Raw genomic sequence first — 18,304 nt, forward strand, 5'->3', positions numbered from 1 at the left:
TTGTCATTATATGTAAGCATATTAATTTCAATAATTTGAGAAAGAATAAATTATTTATGGGTGGGGGTGTGGTGGTTGGGTGGAGCTTACTTTTATAGAAACACAAAAAACAGTTAAGAAAACATAAAAAGAAGGAAAAGAAAACACGAAAAAATAATCTATTATTTAAATAGTAAAAAAACAATGAAAATATCTTTTTTATTATTCTAAAAAAATGGTTTTTGAAAACACAAAAAACAAAAACATACTCCCTTTTCCGAACAAGTTTATTATGTTTTTTATTTTCAATAATAGAAAATAATTATTGAGAATAAAAACCAAACAGATCCTAACTTTCCAATTATTTTTTTATCAAATAAAAATATCTTTATTATTTTCTTATAAAAATAACATTTTTCTTAAAACTTATAAATAAAAACTTGAAATAATCAAGCGCATTTATTTCAAATATGGATTACTCTTTAAGATTTCATATAGATTTCATATTTTGTCGGGATGACAAATTAAAGGAGTTGAAATTCCCTTAAAATGACAAATTTGACCTCCTTAATAGCCTCAAAAATGACTTCTCTCGTACAAAAATACCCCTTTCAACTTATTTTCCCCACCATTTCTAACCTCCCTTTGCTTTTCTTGTTCTTTCTTCGTCTTTCTCTTTCCTTCTTCCTTTTCTAGTTTCCTCCTCTTCATCATATTTTACACAAATTCTCTTCAAATTTCCTTAGCTTAAAATATCAAGGCTATGTTTTGTTTCTGGAAGGTAGTAAAGAAATAAAAAAATATTAAAAAAATAATTTTTTATATTTAATTTTATTATAAAAAATATAAAAAAAATCAAATATAATTAATTTAAACTAAAAATGGTGTTCTGTTTTTCCTGTCCACGAACTATTAGGCTATGTTTGGTTCCTAGAAAGTACAAAGAAAAGAAAAAAAATGATAAGGAAAATGATTTTCTCATGTTTGATTGTCCTATGAAAAATATTCAAGAAAATCAAATATAATTAAAACTAATTAAAAACTTATGTATTTTTAAATTATTTAATCTTTATATTAATGAGTTAAAATAAATAAAATGAGTTAGAAGTAACAAAAAAAAATAATTTATCAATTTTTAATTTATTTTTTTATTTTCCTTCACTTTTTCTTTCCTTTTACTTTTTCTTTATATTTTTTTTCCCTCGCATTTTCTCTCAAATTTTCCGGACCAAACATAGCCTTAAGCTTCAGGCCAAGACTGAGTAAGCAACACTAGGAGCTTTCTCGCTGCTGGCGGAGACGATGCTGTCGCTGCTGAAGCCGTTGGCCCGTTACCCACAAAACATTTCAAAATAGGATCATTATCAAAGCCAAAAAATACAAAAAAAAATTGAAAATGCGGAGATAGAGTTAAAGATAGAGACCTGAATCGGGCTTGGTAGCGGGTTCAGGGGTGGAGGAGGGATCGTAAGGGGAGTGGAGGTGGGCGGTTTTGGATTGGGAGCAATCCATCAACAGCAGTGCTCCACATGGACAAGGGCAAGGACCAGACTAGAGCGGCATTGAAGGAAAGAAGCAGCGAAATGGGGAGACGTTTCGAGTGTTTGGGGCGAGACATCGAGCGAGTGGTTGCAGCAGAGAAAGAAGAATGATTGGAAAAAAAGAAAGTGAAAAGGGAACAGACGACGAGAGATGGAGAAAGAAAATTTATCCCTTTCGTACTGCCGTGCTTGGTTCCCGAGAAGACTGTTTTTCATATTAAAATTTTTAAACATAATTTTGTTTTATAAAACGAGTGAAAACGATTTTTCGATCATTGTTATCAAAAACCATTTTTTACATTAAATTTCTCATACAAAAGTTTGTCCTCAAAAACAAGTATGCATTATTTTCAAAAATTATTTTTAGAGATTGTTTTTTGAAAATGTTCCCAATCACATGGATTAGGTTATGTTGAAAAATGTTTTCAAAAACAAATATAAAAAACAAGTTTTAATAGCATTATTTACAGTGCATTGTGAAATAAAAGTTTATTTAAAAACTAGAAATGTTATTAACCAATTTTTTAAAAATAGTTTTTAAAAAACAAATAAAAATAACTAAAAAATACTATCTCAAATTATTTTCGGTTTTTTTGGCTATCAAATATATTTTTCTGTTTTTTATTTTTGAAAAACAGAAAAGAAAATTGGTTTTGAAAACAATTAAGAGTCAGAGCCTTAGGGTTAGGGTCAGGTGGATCTCTGGCATTCCAGTTTTTGGGACTGATCAGCAGCAATCCCATCTAGTCTCCTTTAGGAGCTCCTAACAAATATATTCCCTAAAAACTAAAAAGCAGCTGCCTTCCCTGAAAGAAGACCACCAAGCAACCCAAGGACATAAAGCAAACTGGGTTCAATTTTAGTACACCAATGATTTCAACAGTATCCTCAAAAAAATTTAGCTTCTTAGCAACAAATAAACTGTCATCAGAATCAGGCAATTGATTTGAGGATGGTAACCAATTTTCAGTTATCATATGTACAGAATTTGTTAGTTTTCAGTTTCAGGAAAGTATGTATAAGAACCAGTATGTGGTACTGCTTTCCTTGAGGAGCAGGAGGCTTAAGTTTCTTCTCTAGTAACAACATGTGCTCCACTCTTAGAGAGCAGCAAGTCTTTCATTTCTTTGTAACTCCTGAGCTCTTCCAGTGCATCAGCTGTCTTTCGAGCCATAAAAAATTCAGATGCTGCACCCGCTTCTCCCTCGGGTTCAGTCTTCAAAGAGTGGGATGAGCAACAACTTGGATCTTGGCGCAGAGGAGGCGCCCTCCTTAGCATGTTAACAAGAACACCAACAGCAGCATCTGGTGATTTTCCAGTCATTGGAAATGCCAGTGAAGGAAACTCTGAGGCTCTTTTCCCATCAAGGTTCCGACTGTAAATCCAAAAAAAATGGAAAAGAGTTTTGTCTGAGTGAAAAAAAACGTAAAAATTGCAAAAATGTAAAATATAGCTTGTAATATGTTTCTACATAGATGATGCTGGAAGGAATCAGTAGCCCACAGAAATTATCTTAAGGAAAAAGAATAGAATGATTATCGAACAAGCACAAGCACATGTCTACTATTAGCTTAAATTAGTGGAAGTAATTGGAGAGAGAAAGTCCAAATTTCAAACCAATCCAATCTAACTATTAAAAGAAAATGATCTCTCTGGTTTCCCCATTCTTGTCTTGTGTTGGTGTTGGGGGTTGGGGTGGGGGGTCAGGAGAGAGGGAGAGAGAGAGAGAGAACTTGGAAACATCTATAGAGTGTGGGCTCCTAGCTTTTGGCCCCAAAATTTTCTTTTTTCACAGTTTGGAATTTCTTGGGCTCTTCCCTGCACAAGCAAGGATTTGATGCTTAGATGACACAGTGGTTTAGTGCACAAGAGTTGCAAGGAAGCTTAGAGATTTGCTCTCCTTTGTTGGACAATCTGGAAAAGAAAGAAATAGAATAATTTTCAAGGGGATAGAACAACCATAATTAGCAGTGAAAAGTTTCTTCTTAAAACGTCATTTCCATGAGCAAGCAGCTCAGGGAAAGCTAATGTAAATTCCTTTTTAGATTTTGTACATAGCTTGGCAGCAGTTTAGTTTGGCCTATTTTCTTTGGTGGTGGCTTGTATACTTCCTGTGAACTGGGTTACACCCCCATTTGTAATGAAATTTTACATGTATACACATCATTCAGATGCAACACACCCTAACAACCAATAAAAGCAATGATGAGGCACCAAACATAATATAATTTGAGGTTATGTATTTGTTTCATCTTTCAAACAGAGAATTATAGCAGTGTCCATTGCTATTCCCTTACCATTCTCCAGTCATTACCAGCATTTGACAGGTGAACCAAGAATTCACATCCAATGTGTCAGGATTTTGGGACCATGGATCTGACCATTCGAGCAATGAACCAAGAGATCATTTTTCCAAAACTCCCTCTCCATAAAATTTTCCATGGACATGAGGAAGATTGGATAATCACCAGCTAAAGGGTTATTTTGTGATTTTGAGGCTCCAAGTGTCCACTAAACAGATTCAAAATGGACCTACCCCCAAAAGATAGAGATTATATATGTAGTAAAATTGATTGGAACATCATGGATTTGAACAACTGGTGGAGGCCCTAATGAAGTGGCGGCAGTTTTGGATGTGTACTGCACCTCGAGACCTTGAAGATATTCTCTTTTATCAAACATTTGGGCCTGGCTATGGGAATGGGGAGTGTCTCCTTGCTTTAGTTTCTTCAAGCTTGTTTTAGTGTTGTTATTGATGGTTTCTTTTTAAGATGGGTGTCATCACCAAAAATTGGAATCAATTTGGATAATAACATGGGAATGGCAATAACAGAAAAGCCTGATACTAAATCTAAAGCCTAGTTAATTATTTTTAAGTTGGGAACAAAAATCAAAAGAAAAAGATACATGAAAATGAATAAACAAAGGAAAATCCTCTAAAGAAAGGGAAAGAAAAAAACAGGAGGGGAAAGATCGAGAGAACACACACACAAACACAAATCACTGGAAGGATTCAGAGATACAATCCACCGAGAAGATAGCAATGTGGCACATTCCTCCACCTTCATCTTTAATCAACTTAAGGTTGAGGCAGTTAGCTCCAAAAGACATAATTTTCTACCTGTTACCTACATTAGGTAATTTTTAGTTCTTGGGAAAGGTCTCTCAAAGGTGTTGGGAATTTACTGATAAAAGCGACAATTTTTGGGGGTTTTAAATTCATTTTAATAATTGCTATTAGTGTAATGTCAGATGGATGATAGAGTATTAGGCATTTTATTAGGTAAAAGAGTTCTCTCGTACTATAAACGGATTTTTAAAGACTGAAAACAGCTTTTTCAATAAAGTATAGAATGAAAATTGATATGGTTTGGATGGTTATCAAAAAAAAATGATATGGTTTGGATGTGTTTCATTTCACTCTTTTAGTTGTTTCTTCTACCTTCTAGACAAGAAAATTGCAGAGTTCAAGAGCTACATGAACAATCCCCATTCCCACACCCTCAGGTAAGCTGTGAGACTATTGACAGTAGGTTTCCATGAATTTTATTTTCCTTCTTTTTTTTTTTCATTTTCTTTTTCTCTACTTCTGTCATTTATTTTCAGTGCTTCAAGAATAAATGCAAATCTCATAAGGATTTTCCCCCTTATTCCAAAGAACCTCAAGTATAGTTACACCAAAGGCATAAAGTGAACCATTAAACATGCTCAAGAGGCAGCAATGCAGCTATAACTGTAGCCATTCAAACCGGATCCTCAACTCAGACAAACAAACAAATACCACCAAATATAATGAGAGGAATGCCCAAATTGCAGATTCTTTTCTAGAGCAAGTTTTTCACATCATGTAACACATGCAGTATCAAAGCAATTCTCACTTGAAGCAGTTGGAGAAGCCATAAACCTACGACCAACATTTTGAGATCAATGCATTTGGACATTTGTGGTTTAGTTATAATGATCATCAGGGATGTGCCTTTACTTGGATAAATAAGGTTATTCAATCACACCGAAATTTATTGACAGAAGGCATGGAGACAATTCATCAGACTTATTAAACTTATGATGCCAAAAAAATGCCTACCTTGGTATAGTAAGAGAAGTGGTAAAGAAAGGTACCTGGCATGGGAATCTGTTGTATCAACATCATCCACATCAAAAGGACCAGTGAAGTCACAATCATCCAAGTCATCCTGGAAAGATAATCTGCTAGAGCATCTTGAAAAGCCAATACGTGGTGAGCCACTGGAAGATAGCAACCCCGAGAACCGCCCTGAATCATCTTTGCTATCTTTCAATACCTACAAAGCATATAAGAGAGGGCTTCAAAAACCAGCATAAGAGTTGTGGTGTAAACAATAAGAGCAAGAGTTCAAGACCAAAAAGTAGCTGCATCAGAAAACATGACTACCTTCTGACCAGAATAATTATTTGTTGTCCCAGAGTAATCTCCTATCCTTAAACCTTCTGTTTTTCTAAATGACCTATTTCCCGATGGAGACTCCTGTGATGAAGGATCATGCCTTGTGCTCCTGGGAGACAGAGGTGGAAGAGAATGTCTACTAGGATCAGATGAATTTGGCGAAAGGTACCTAGAGCCTCTGCCCACCAATGGAAGTGGGATAGTTACAGGAGCAGTTTCTGAAGAGAAACGAGAATACATAGGGTTACTACTGGAAAAGTATGTTGGGGGAGATGGGGACTGTGATGGCGAAAATGGAGGTGAAAGTTGATACTCATCAAAACTGGTAGCCTTCTGATGGGTTGGGGGTCTATAGTTTTGGACCCCATGACCATATATATCAAGAGGTTGAGTCGGAAGATCATATGGCATATAAGGCATGCGAAATGCCGGTGGAGACCCACTGAGAGGTTGATTTGGTGTAAAAGGAGCTCCTCTGTGGCCACCACTCGTCCAGCTGTGTGGGCGTTGAAATGGTGCAGAAGACGGAGATCGTACTCCTCGTCCTCGCAATGGAAAGGAAGTAGCACGAATACCCTTCTCTGACGAGGGGAAAGCCTTCAGAGGATCAGCAGCAGGGCTACCAACATAATCTGTAATAATCGTTGGCGGAAACGCTGTCAAGGGCTCAAGGTTGAAATCAGAAAGTGTTTGATGATATGTCACAGATATACAGAGGCGACCAGAAAGGGCCTCTACAGGCAAAAAACTATAATGCTTCATCACTTCCTCCTCTGCCCTTGAGAACGGCTCAGTAAACGATGAAACCTTGTAAATTATATCGAAATCGTAACTTTGAGTCAATGAACTTAGCTGCCGAAAAACCCGATAGCCAGGAAGAAGCCTCATTGTTGAATAAAGTGACCGCAAAAGTATGATCAACTTCTTGTAAATTTTCTTGTAGGTGGCTGAACTTTCACCAGTAGGAGTAGCCATCAACCGTGGAGACTCGTACTGAACAACCCACCTCTCTATTACAGTCTCAACCGATGTCCCTACTGCTGCAGTACTATATACATTGTCCATAGACGATGAAGAATTTGACCCTTCCCGAACAAGTATTATATCAATTATCATAGGATCCATCAAGTTCCTATGCCAGAAATGCAAATTATCCAAAGCAGCAGGGCGGTCTCCTAGTTGTAAACTGAACCATTTGTCACTCTTCCTAACCCGAGAAATCCCCGAAACATTACCACTCCGATCACGGGCCGGCCGAAGAGAAGGGATCCTAGAGTCTAGTACAATGTGCAAGCTCTTCAAAAGAAATTGCGAAACTATTTGTTCCAACCGCCCCAACTCGGGCTGAGGATGGCTCTGCAGATCCATGCCCCTCCACACAAACCTCTACATAAATTTCCAATCCAACTCAAAACCCCCGTCCATGGCAGACCATTGACTATCAATTATGTTATTATATTGCATAATTTTCAGTTCTGAAGTCTCAGAGCTAGTCGAGGGTTTCCAAAGCTGCAAAAAATAAAAATAAAAAAATAAAATAAAAAATCAAACAGATAAAACAGATGATCTTCTAAACAGAATCGCTCTGATCCACGGCCGACCAACACAGAACAACAGAAAAGCAACGAATTCAGAAACCGCCCCTAATGGCCGGAAAAATCAGAGAAATACTCCAAAATTATTCCCAAAAAACAAATTAATTTGGCGGAAACCCGCGTGGGATCCTGGAAAATCGTAAACCAACCGACAGATCGAGAGATAAAATTCAAGATGACGACAAAGGGAGATGAAATAATTCCTAAAATATCAAAAAAAAAAAAAACTCACCGTGGAGACGATGGATATGGGGTTGCACATGGGAGAATTGGAGCTAGAAAACAGGGAAGATTGCGTAGAGTAGAAAGCAAAAGATAAAATTTCGGAGCTCTCTCTGAATATTAATTAAAGAACAGAGCATGGACTAGAAGAACCAGAATTGGTTGAGGAGTTGAGGAAGAAGAAGATAACAGATGGGGTTTCTGCAGATTACAAAATACGTTTGTCCACGCTCCCATTAAAGCGCTCCTTTATCATCCTGCAATATAATATTGAAATCTTTAATATTTATTATAAATATTTAATAATAATAATAAAAATAAATAAATAACGTGTATTGATTGATAGCTGATTAGTTGATTCGAACTGATCCTGTTCGTGTATGGTGGGTTGGTGGGAAGTTCGATTTTGAAAGGTTAGAAATTCAAATTTCTATTGTAAATAATAATAATAATAATAATAATAATAAATCTGGATTGAAAAATCAGTTAAAAGGTTGGATTTTATTATTTTATTTGGGATATATTATCATTTTTTTCACTTATTAATACGAGCAAAATCGAAAAACCTACAAACCAATCTAAACCAAACAATAATAATAAAAATATTGATTTAGTTTGAGAATTTTGAAAACGAATCTTATTTTGGTTTTTGATTTTTTTATTTCATATATCACACCAATATTTTAAAATTTATATATAATTGTTTGATATTTCATTTTTTTTATTATAGTTAAATTAATTCTAAATATATTCAATATACTTTTAATATCAAATCCAAATCAATAGATTTTAGGTTTAAAACAAAAACAAATCTACAACCCCATGGAAAACTAGAAAATGTTATTAAGTTGGGTGAAAACAAATTTAAGAAAATCAAACCAAATCAATCTTAAAATATTTAATTTGATTTATTTTTTACTCAAAAATTAACCGAAACAAACTTTATTTATACCCTTACTATATCGGATAATGCTCATACTATCATTATTTTTAATTTATTAAATTAATATTTAAACCATATGAATCATTAATTTGATATTAAATATAATATATTATGCTAAAATCAAATCATATTATTTATTTTCAGAGTTATATTTGTTATCACATTCTTTTATAATTAATATTACAAATTTTATTATAAATATATTATTTTACTGAAAAAAATTAATTTAGTATAAAAATTATTGTGTATTTCTGAAATTTTCATTAAAATTTTATATCAAATTTAATATTGATAATTTCTTAAAATCTCATCTTCGCAAATTTCAATTTCATCATTAGATCCACATCGTGATGGATAATATCATAATATGGGCTTGTAGTGATGGCGGGTGGAAAGGTGGATTAGATCATAATTGGGCCTAGACCACTCCCAAGAAAGGACCCTCCTATCTGGGCCTTGCAATCGCCCAGCCCACAACGATGTAAATGGATTTCCCGTAAAGGCCCAATTGACCATCCCAGATTTGAAATAAAGAAAAAGATTTATAGTTTGTTTGGTAACTGTTTTCGAAAACAGTTATAAAAAACAGTTTTTAAAAATAGTTTTTTTTATGGTTTGTATAATAAAAGTCTATCTAAAAACCTAAATTTTTTAAATACATTTTAAAAATATATATATATTTTTATGTTTAGTATTTTATTTTTAATCATTTATAACCCTTAAAAAAATTTAAAAGATATTATCTGATAACACCATATTTTTCACTTTTAAGAATAGAAAATAGTTTTTGATTATCAATATATATTTTTTTTTGGTTATGGAGAATAGAATTATGTTATCGAAAACTATTATGTAAAATAAAAAAAAGAGGGAAATGAGATTTTGAGGTGTAAAGCGAGGATTGGATGGGAAAAAAAATGGTGATATCAAATCATCAATCATCCATTTTTTGTCCCTTTCAAATTATGCCACGTAAGCAATGGTAAAATTAATAAATTTATGAATAATTAAATAATAGAACCACTAAGGCATCAAAGGTCGGAGTCATACGGTAATATGGAATGATGCAATGTAAAAGCCCTACCCAATTGATCCCATTCAAAGCTCCTACAATGATTAACTAGCGTCACCATCAAAAGGAATATTCCGTAGAATATTCATGGCAAAGGTGGTAGGTACGATTATCAATTATGTTAGTTGATTAATACTCCCTCCATACAATCGATTGTTTCTTCCAATTTTATTATTACTTTTTAATATAATTCTCCAAATATGAAATGATTCTTCTAATAAGCATATTATAATGATACAAATTAAAATTATTTTTACCATGAGCACTTCTAAATGAGTTTGACCAGCACTAGTTGATATTTTGATATAAATAATTAAAAAATATATATTTGTTGATATTATTTTTTATATTATGATGAAATAAAAGAATCTCGTACCAAATGGTGGTCAGGAAATTAATTTAAATCATTTTTTTTTTAATATTTTCAAAAAATAAATTTAAAAACTTTACTTGAAATTTAAGAAAATATTTGAAAACTCTATAACCTTTTTTAGTAAATGTTTTTTAAAATAGTTTTGAAAAATAGTTTTTAAACCCTATTTGGAACTTAAAATATTTTTAACTTGCTTTTAATATAATTTTTAAGTATATTTTGAAAATAATTTTTATATATAGTATTTTATTTTTAATCATAGTGTATGTTTATATAATTATTTTCTAAAATAAATTTCTAAAAAAAAAGTAAATATAATTAAAAATAACTAAAAAAATGTTTTTTGAAAACATTTTACTTTCTAATTGTTAAAAAACGTTACCAAACAGATAATATAATTCTAACCTTGCCTTTTTCCTTTTTCTTCTTTCCCTTTTTTTTATCCTTTTTTGAATTGGAAAATTTTCAGATGCACATTGTAGGGTAAAGCGATTGTGAGTGGAGAAATCGAGGAGAACCACACCCTTCATCCTTTTAGGTTGTAGAATGGTCCAGACCCTTCTGGGTTGAGTTTGGTTGTGGCCCCACTGGACCACTTCCCAATGCATGGTCCCCATCCCACCCAATGTATGCCAATCATTTTGCCTCCTCTCCCTCTTCTTTTATTATATTGGATTAGTGAGTTTACAACCAAAGTAGTATTTCTTTGGAAAAAAAACCCCAAACTAATCCAGTTTTCAAACTATTTGCCAAAATACTCTTTTGAATCCACATCAGTAATCCACGTCAACAAGCCATCTTCGTCAAACTTGTTTTTTTACTTTGGAGACCCAATTTTTTCCCGAAATCAACAATCCAGAAAGTATTCTCTTCTCTGCGGCTCCACCATCTACGGCTCCATTTTCTCTCCTCACCGGCTGCGGCTCCCACCAGTGGCTCCCACCAGCAGCTAGGTAAATTTTTTTCGGGTTCATGAGTTTTTTCCCACTCATTTTCCTTAGCTTTCTCACCAACCAAACAGAGGAAAACAAGTTATTTTGAAAATTTTAAAAATCTCAAGTTGTTTTCAATTTCATAGCTATCCAAAAAACTTGAAAAACCCTTTCCTCCACCTTGTATTCCTCTTATCCTAGAACCCGAAAAACCCTAACCTTTGTTTATTTGATATTTGATTATTGTTAATAACATACCCTATTATTGTTATTTGTTATTTCATTACAAATTGATGTTATTAGTAATGTTTTATATTGTGTAATTTTGTGGTTAAAAATGAAATTGATTTGATTTTTTTGGCTTCTTCTATAGGTAAACCATGTCTAATTTATCGGTGGCAATAGTTTGTTTTTGTAATGGGAAAATGGTGAGAACACAGACCGATGTTGATTATGTTGGGGATAGAGTTGTGGTTGAACCTATTGATGTGCCTTTTGGGACAACATATGAACAACTGTTGGAAATGATATATTCGGTCACTGACATCAATAAAGAACATTTTCGATTAATACTTAGTTGTAAGTATCCTATGAAAAAAGGGAATAAATTCCAACCTTGCCCAGTAAAGAATGATAGTGATGTAGCTCGAATGTTAGAAATGCATAACAGATTTGGGATGGATGAAGTTGAGTTATTTGTTGAACAAGTACCTATTGACTTACAAATGAATTCACCAATTGGTAATTGCATGCCTTTGTTACTTGGTGAAAATGATGGTACTAGTAATGTTCAAAATCCATTTACTTTTGAGCATAGATCAGAAGATGATGAGGAAGACGAAGAAGGAAGACAATGTGATGATGACAGTGTAGGAGCCGAGGATGTTCATAATGATGATAATCAAGATAGGGAAGGTAGCTCGCCTTTTTTAGCTGTTCGTGAGGCAATTGAAAGAAAACAAATGAGATATGTGGCTATGGATGGGGAAGGATGTAACTTGTCAAACAATCCAGATACAAAGGATTTAGATGACCCAATTGAATTATCTCCAATGCAATATCATTTGGCACCATCACCACAGTTTGAAAATGTTGAAAACATTGGTCATGTTGTGTTAAGTGAATGGACCCCATGGGGAAACACTCTTATGGGACATCCAACTGGAGAGTTCATAGTTGGACAAATATTTAATTCCAAAGGAGATTTGCAACATGCTGTAAAGATGTACTCTATTAATTCGCACCAAGAGTATATCGTTTTGTCATCCACAAAGAAATTGTTGGTCCTAAGATGCAAGAAAGTTGAACAGTCTCAATGTCCTTGGAGACTACGTGCTACAGTTGTTAAAGGGACATCTTTATTTGAGATCAAAAAATATAGTGGCCCACACACATGTGTCAATCCTTGCATGAACCAAGATCATCATCAGTTAGACTCAAACCTGATAGCCGCCCATATAGAGGGAATGATTAAGACACAATTCACACTTTCAGTGGCTACCATTCAAGCAAGTGTTGTAGAAAGATTCGGGTACCATATCTCATACACTAAGGCTTTGAAAGGCAAGCGTAAAGCATTAACTAATTTGTTTGGTGATTTCTATAAATCATATGCTAAACTGCCACATTTTTTTGGTGCCTTAGAGCAAGCCAATCCAGGATGTGTTGTAATTTCTAAAACATTCCCAGGAAATATGCGAAATGAAGAGGTATTTCAGCGAGTCTTTTGGGCATTTCATCCTTCCATAGAGGGCTTCAAGCATTGTCGTCCTGTGTTAACTATTGATGGTACACACTTGTATGGGAAGTATAAGGGCACTGTAATGATTGCCATGGGCTGTGATGGAAATAATCAATTGTTTCCTCTTGCTTTTGCATTAACTGATGGTGAAAATGTTGATAGTTGGGGATGGTTTTTGGCATGTATTAGAAATTGAGTAACTGAAAGGAGGGGTCTTTGTGTTATCTCTGATCGTCATCCGGGCATTATGGCTGCGTTTGCTGATGTTTATCTTGGTTGGTTTGAGCCAAATGCATATCATCGAATTTGTATGCACCATCTTGCTAGCAACTTTATGACTCACTTTAAGGACAAATGCTTGAAACAACTTTTATGCAGAGCCGCCTTAGAAACTAAGGTAGAAAAATTCAACATGCATATGGAGACAATTGGGAGAATCAATCAAGACGCACTCAGCTGGTTGGAGGCTATTCCCTTTGAGAAATGGGCACTATCACATGATGGAGGTCAACGATATGGCATAATGACTACAAACATGTCAGAAGTGTTCAATAGTGTGCTTAAAGGGGCACGAAGTTTCCCTATCACCGCATTTGTTCAATTGACATTCTATCGAGTTAATAGTTACTTTGCTGTAAGAAGAGAACATGGTGCTAGTCGACTTGCTTCAGGTGAACAATACACTCCTTATATTGATGCTAAGATTAATGCAAATGTTGTTAAGGCAGGTTCTCATGAGGTTGTTTTGTATGATCACTTCCAAGGACTGTTTAATGTGAAGGTCAGTAGGGGTAGTAAAAAGACATCATCTGGTGGAAGAACACATTATGTTAACCTACGTGAGCATGGATGCACATGTGGCAAAACACTCATATATGGATTCCCATGTAGTCATATTCTAGCGGCATGTCATTTTCATTCAATTGATTTTAGATCATTTGTTCAACATTATTACACTATACAATCGTACTTTAGCACTTCGGCACCACTGTTTAACCCCATACACAATGAGTACGAGTGGCCACCATATGTTGGTCCAGTTATTGTGCCTGCAGATTCAATGAAATGTGTGTTAGGTGGACGACCTAAATCTACTCGTTTGCACAATGAAATGGATATTAGAGAAGGTAAAACCTCAGTTACATGTGGTTTGTGCAAACAAAGTGGTCACAATCGTCGTTCTTGTCCAAATAAGAACATGGGTGCTGGGCCTTCATGATGGGTGCTAGGCTTTGGATGTTGATATTATGTTATTTGTATTTTGGACAATACTTATGTTATAAGAGAGACTTTGCTGTTAATTTCAAAATTGTAATATGAATATTTTGATGAATCAGGTTGTTTGTACGGGTACCTAGAGGACATTGAGCTCCACGTATACATCGAGTTCTACCTCCATCAGTTATAGATGACATGTAGATGACGTGTCACAGTTTATAGAGATGGAGACTTTTCAGATAGCACAGATGGATACAACAAATATGGTCATCTACCGTAGATGTTCACAACGAAAGAGAAAAATTCCATCATGTGGGACACATTGAGATCTTTTTTTCATGTTTGTAGAACTATTATACTTTGTGATTCGTTCCCAATTGGTGTCTCAGCTGATTCATGTTCTCTCAATGGTCCTTGACTGTGGTGCCATTTGATACGTGTCCAGCTGGTGTCCCTTGATTGTGGTCCTCAGAAGGGAGTAATCAACAAAATTTATAACCTATTACACTATGTACTAGGATAGCCTTAGCTAGTGTCAACCCCTTAGCCACTTGATTCAGACCCGGAGAAATAGGCCTCATGGGTAGGCCTTGCACCTATGAGAGCCTAGGCGGAAAACAAGGAAAGCCTGGAGGTTTGGTGGTTCAAACCCCAGGAGCTAAGTGTGGGGATCGCGAACAAGTCAAGCGTGCACTCCGGATAGGCGTTACCGAAGGATCCGGACATGTCTATCCGGAGAAGTTTGAACGTCGGCCGGACAGGCGCCGGATGTGAGATATCCGGAGAGGTGGAATGTCGGCCGGACAGAATGGCGACTGTGAGACATCCGGATAAAGTGGAACCCTGGCCGGACAGAATTCCGGATATGAGATATCCGGGTGGAATGAGGGATTCCCGTCTGGGTGGAATGAGGGATTCCCGATTCCCGTCCGGGTGGAATGAGGGATTTCCGTCCGGGAAGAATGAACGATGTTATGTTAGGTTATTTAAAGTGTTAATTCAAATTAGTGATGTTATGTTATTCACATGTTTCCTTGATAATTTAAACAAATAAAACTCAAATGCATCCTAAAGTCTAAATGAAAGAAATTCTAACTAAATAAATTATTACAACCATTACCTATTTTTCTTTCATATAATTAAAAAATTATACATTTTAACCAAGACATAAGTTCAAATCATACTTAATAATAAATAACCTAAAATCATAATCATTAGCATTAATTTTCATATGAAAATATAAAATTTTAAAATAATATAAACAATTTCTTTAGTTATTTTAAAATTTAAAAATAATATGAATAAATGATTTTCTTTAGTTCATATGTGAAAATATTTGTAAAACAAATAAATATTTTATTTACCATAAATATATAAATTTTTATGGGAATGCATGTAGACCAAATTATTTTCTCAAATTTTCAAGGTAAATATGAAAATATATATATATATATATATATATATATATATATATATATATATATATATATATATATATATATATATATATTAAAATAGTCGTAACAAAAAAATTTGTGAAAAGCAAAGTTCTAAAATCCCATACTTTTTTACACATGAGTTCCCCTTAAAAATATTTGTGAAAATTACAACATAATTGTAATTTTGATAAAAAATATTTTAAAAATAATATTAAAATTACAATACCATTAAAATTGATGTGGATTGAAAATAATTGTAAAACCACAGTTACTAACTGTGGTTTTATGGCCGTTTCGATAAAAAAAATATTTTTAAAATAATATTAAAATTATAATACCATTAAAACAGGTGTGGATTAAAAATAATTGTAAAACCACAGTTACTAACTGTGGTTTTAAGGGAAATTGTAAAACCACAGTTTGTAACTGTGGTTTTAATGATACTTCTTTTAAAACCATAGTTATAGTAACCATGGTTTTATGAGTATTTTGATAAAAAAAAATATTTTAAAAATAATATTAAAATTACAACACCATTAAAATAGGTGCGGATTGAAAATAATTGTAAAACCATAGTTACTAACTGTGGTTTTATGATTATTTTGATAAAAAATATTTTAAAAATAATATTAAAATTACAACACCATTAGTAAAACCACAGTTAGTAACTGTGGTTTTATGGTTGTTTTGATAAAAAAAAATATTTTAAAAATAATATTAAAATTATAACACCATTAAAATAGAGACGAATTAAAAATAATTGTAAAACCACAGTTACTAATTGTGGTTTTAAGGGAAATTGTAAAACCACAATTTGTAACTGTGGTTTTAAGGATACTTCTTTTAAAACCACAGTTAGTAACTGTGGTTCTAAGAGAAATTGTAAAACCACAGTTTGTAACTGTGGTTTTAAGGAAATTTCTGTAAGTTTTAAAACCACAGTCACCAACGGTGATTTTTTACACTTAAAATCCATGTAGATGCTTACGTGGATAAAGAAGACTACTTTGAAAAATATTTTGAAATGGATACTATTCTTATCATTTTTTTTTACAAATAAATTATTTTGGTCTTAAACTCTGGATTAGTTCTCACGGTTGATTAAAAAAATCATTTTTGGGGATCATCCCTACCACTCTTTTCACATTTTATAATTTAGTCAATCTTTTGAGCCATATAAGGTTATACCAAGAGAAATTTGTATCCTTGAGTGCTTCCTAGTGTTAGAACAAAGATAATTTAAACCCGATATATTTTTCACGATCCATCAACATGAATTATATTTCAAAGGGTAAATCTTCCAATAACCCTAAAAGAACTCGAATTGGTGACCATTGGAAAGCAAGCTCAGGGCCGTATCAACCGAGCTACCCCTTAGGATTAATATGAATTGTCATTCTTATAACAAGTGATGTAATTATTAAATCCCGCTTTGATTTTTCGGACTCTTGCCTTTTTTTTTCAACATTTTACATAGAAAATATTACCAATATTATAGAAAAATGTAATTACAAAGATATGAAAATAACGATTTAACCCCTGAAATCATGTGATCAAAGACTTGAAGAACATGACTCAAACTTTCATACAATAAAAAATTGACAGAAGAAAACAAGAGAACGTGGGGTTGAATTGGAAAGAGTCGCACTCTAGAAACAATAGGCGGTGTCGAGTGGGGCCAACGGCCGTTAGCGTCACGACGACTTAGCATTAGAAGCCAGGGGTCGGCCAGTAATATACGATAAGCAAATACGTAAGCGACTTTCGGAGGAGCAGATACATTGAACCTGGACATGACATTTATGGCCTATAAAGAGGCCCCCTTCAATGCCATTAAGGGGCAGAGAACACACGCTAACTACAACATGGCTCCCAGCATCGCAGTGCCAGTAGCTCAACCACGGCGGCCAGCCAAGGCGGCGAACCAGGAACAGGAGGAGGAGAAGGTGTTGAGGAGGAGAAACGAAGAGCTGGAGGAGGAATTGAAGAAGAGCCAGGACAGGGAGGAGAGGATGAGGAGGGAGCTGGAGAGAGCACGGGAGCGGCTGAGAGTGGCGGAGGAGGCGGAGGAGAGGCTGTGCTCGCAGCTCGGGGAACTGGAGGCGGAGGCCGTGGATCAAGCGCGTCAGTACAATAACCGGATAGTGTCTTTGATGAATCAGCTCTCTCAGGCTCACAGGCTTATCCAGCCTGGCCCTACTCCCGTTCCCACTTAGGTTTTTGCCTTTGAAGCTCGATCCTAAATCTGTACTATATCTCAAGGTTGGGGATTGAGGCGTGTTTGGTTCCTTTATTTTTCAATACTTTCTTTTCTTTGTAATTAAGTTATGGTTTTCTAACCAGAATGTTGATTTAAACCCTTTTCTGGGCATATGTCTGATACAATTTCTTCTAGTGAAAGATTGTAATTTTGTGGGTCTGAATTTTGAAATACATTTCATGATAATTTAATTTTCTTTCTCCTCAAATTTTTTTCCCTACAATCAAACAAAAATGAAATTTATAATTTATTTATTATTTCCTTTTTTTTTTTTCTGGACTTTTGATTTGCACAGGCAGCTCCAACAAAAATTTTCAAACCAAAGTCGAATATATAGATTACAAGGTACCGTGACTTTTACCCAACACAGAAAGCCGCAAAGTCAAGAACCTTGAAAGCTTCATTGAATCCCCATGCCACAAGCAACCCCTCAAATGTTACGTACAAGGGCAACCCCTTAACTAGCACCGAATCGTTATGGAATGAAAATCAGGGCCAATCATAACACGCCACGTATATAATCTTATTTCCATATAGCCAACTAAGTACAATTTGTACCACAAGC

The 18,304-nt window shown here is 34.4% G+C and overlaps 3 protein-coding genes across 3 annotated transcripts; 2 read left to right on the forward strand and 1 right to left on the reverse strand.

Moving 5' to 3' along the window:
- Nucleotides 1-2,358: 2,358 nt before the first annotated feature.
- LOC117933807 (autophagy-related protein 13a) lies at nucleotides 2,359-8,003 on the reverse strand. The gene is made up of 4 exons (XM_034855351.1): nucleotides 7,772-8,003; nucleotides 5,933-7,453; nucleotides 5,641-5,822; nucleotides 2,359-2,896 (listed from the first exon to the last, which is right to left on the reverse strand). The coding sequence occupies exons 2-4, from the start codon at nucleotides 7,310-7,312 to the stop codon at nucleotides 2,584-2,586; spliced, it is 1,875 nt and encodes a 624-aa protein (XP_034711242.1). The 5' UTR covers nucleotides 7,313-7,453; nucleotides 7,772-8,003; the 3' UTR covers nucleotides 2,359-2,583.
- A 3,803-nt stretch (nucleotides 8,004-11,806) lies between these two features.
- LOC117933437 lies at nucleotides 11,807-13,018 on the forward strand. The gene has a single exon (XM_034854792.1). It carries the CDS (start codon nucleotides 11,807-11,809, stop codon nucleotides 13,016-13,018), a length of 1,212 nt encoding a protein of 403 aa, XP_034710683.1.
- A 4,239-nt stretch (nucleotides 13,019-17,257) lies between these two features.
- LOC117933759 (protein RESPONSE TO LOW SULFUR 3-like) lies at nucleotides 17,258-17,935 on the forward strand. The gene has a single exon (XM_034855279.1). The coding sequence runs from the start codon at nucleotides 17,273-17,275 to the stop codon at nucleotides 17,693-17,695; it is 423 nt and encodes a 140-aa protein (XP_034711170.1). The 5' UTR covers nucleotides 17,258-17,272; the 3' UTR covers nucleotides 17,696-17,935.
- The last annotated feature ends 369 nt before the right edge of the window (nucleotides 17,936-18,304 follow it).

This window comes from Vitis riparia, chromosome 16, assembly GCF_004353265.1.
Source record: "Vitis riparia cultivar Riparia Gloire de Montpellier isolate 1030 chromosome 16, EGFV_Vit.rip_1.0, whole genome shotgun sequence".
NCBI lineage: Eukaryota > Viridiplantae > Streptophyta > Magnoliopsida > Vitales > Vitaceae > Vitis > Vitis riparia.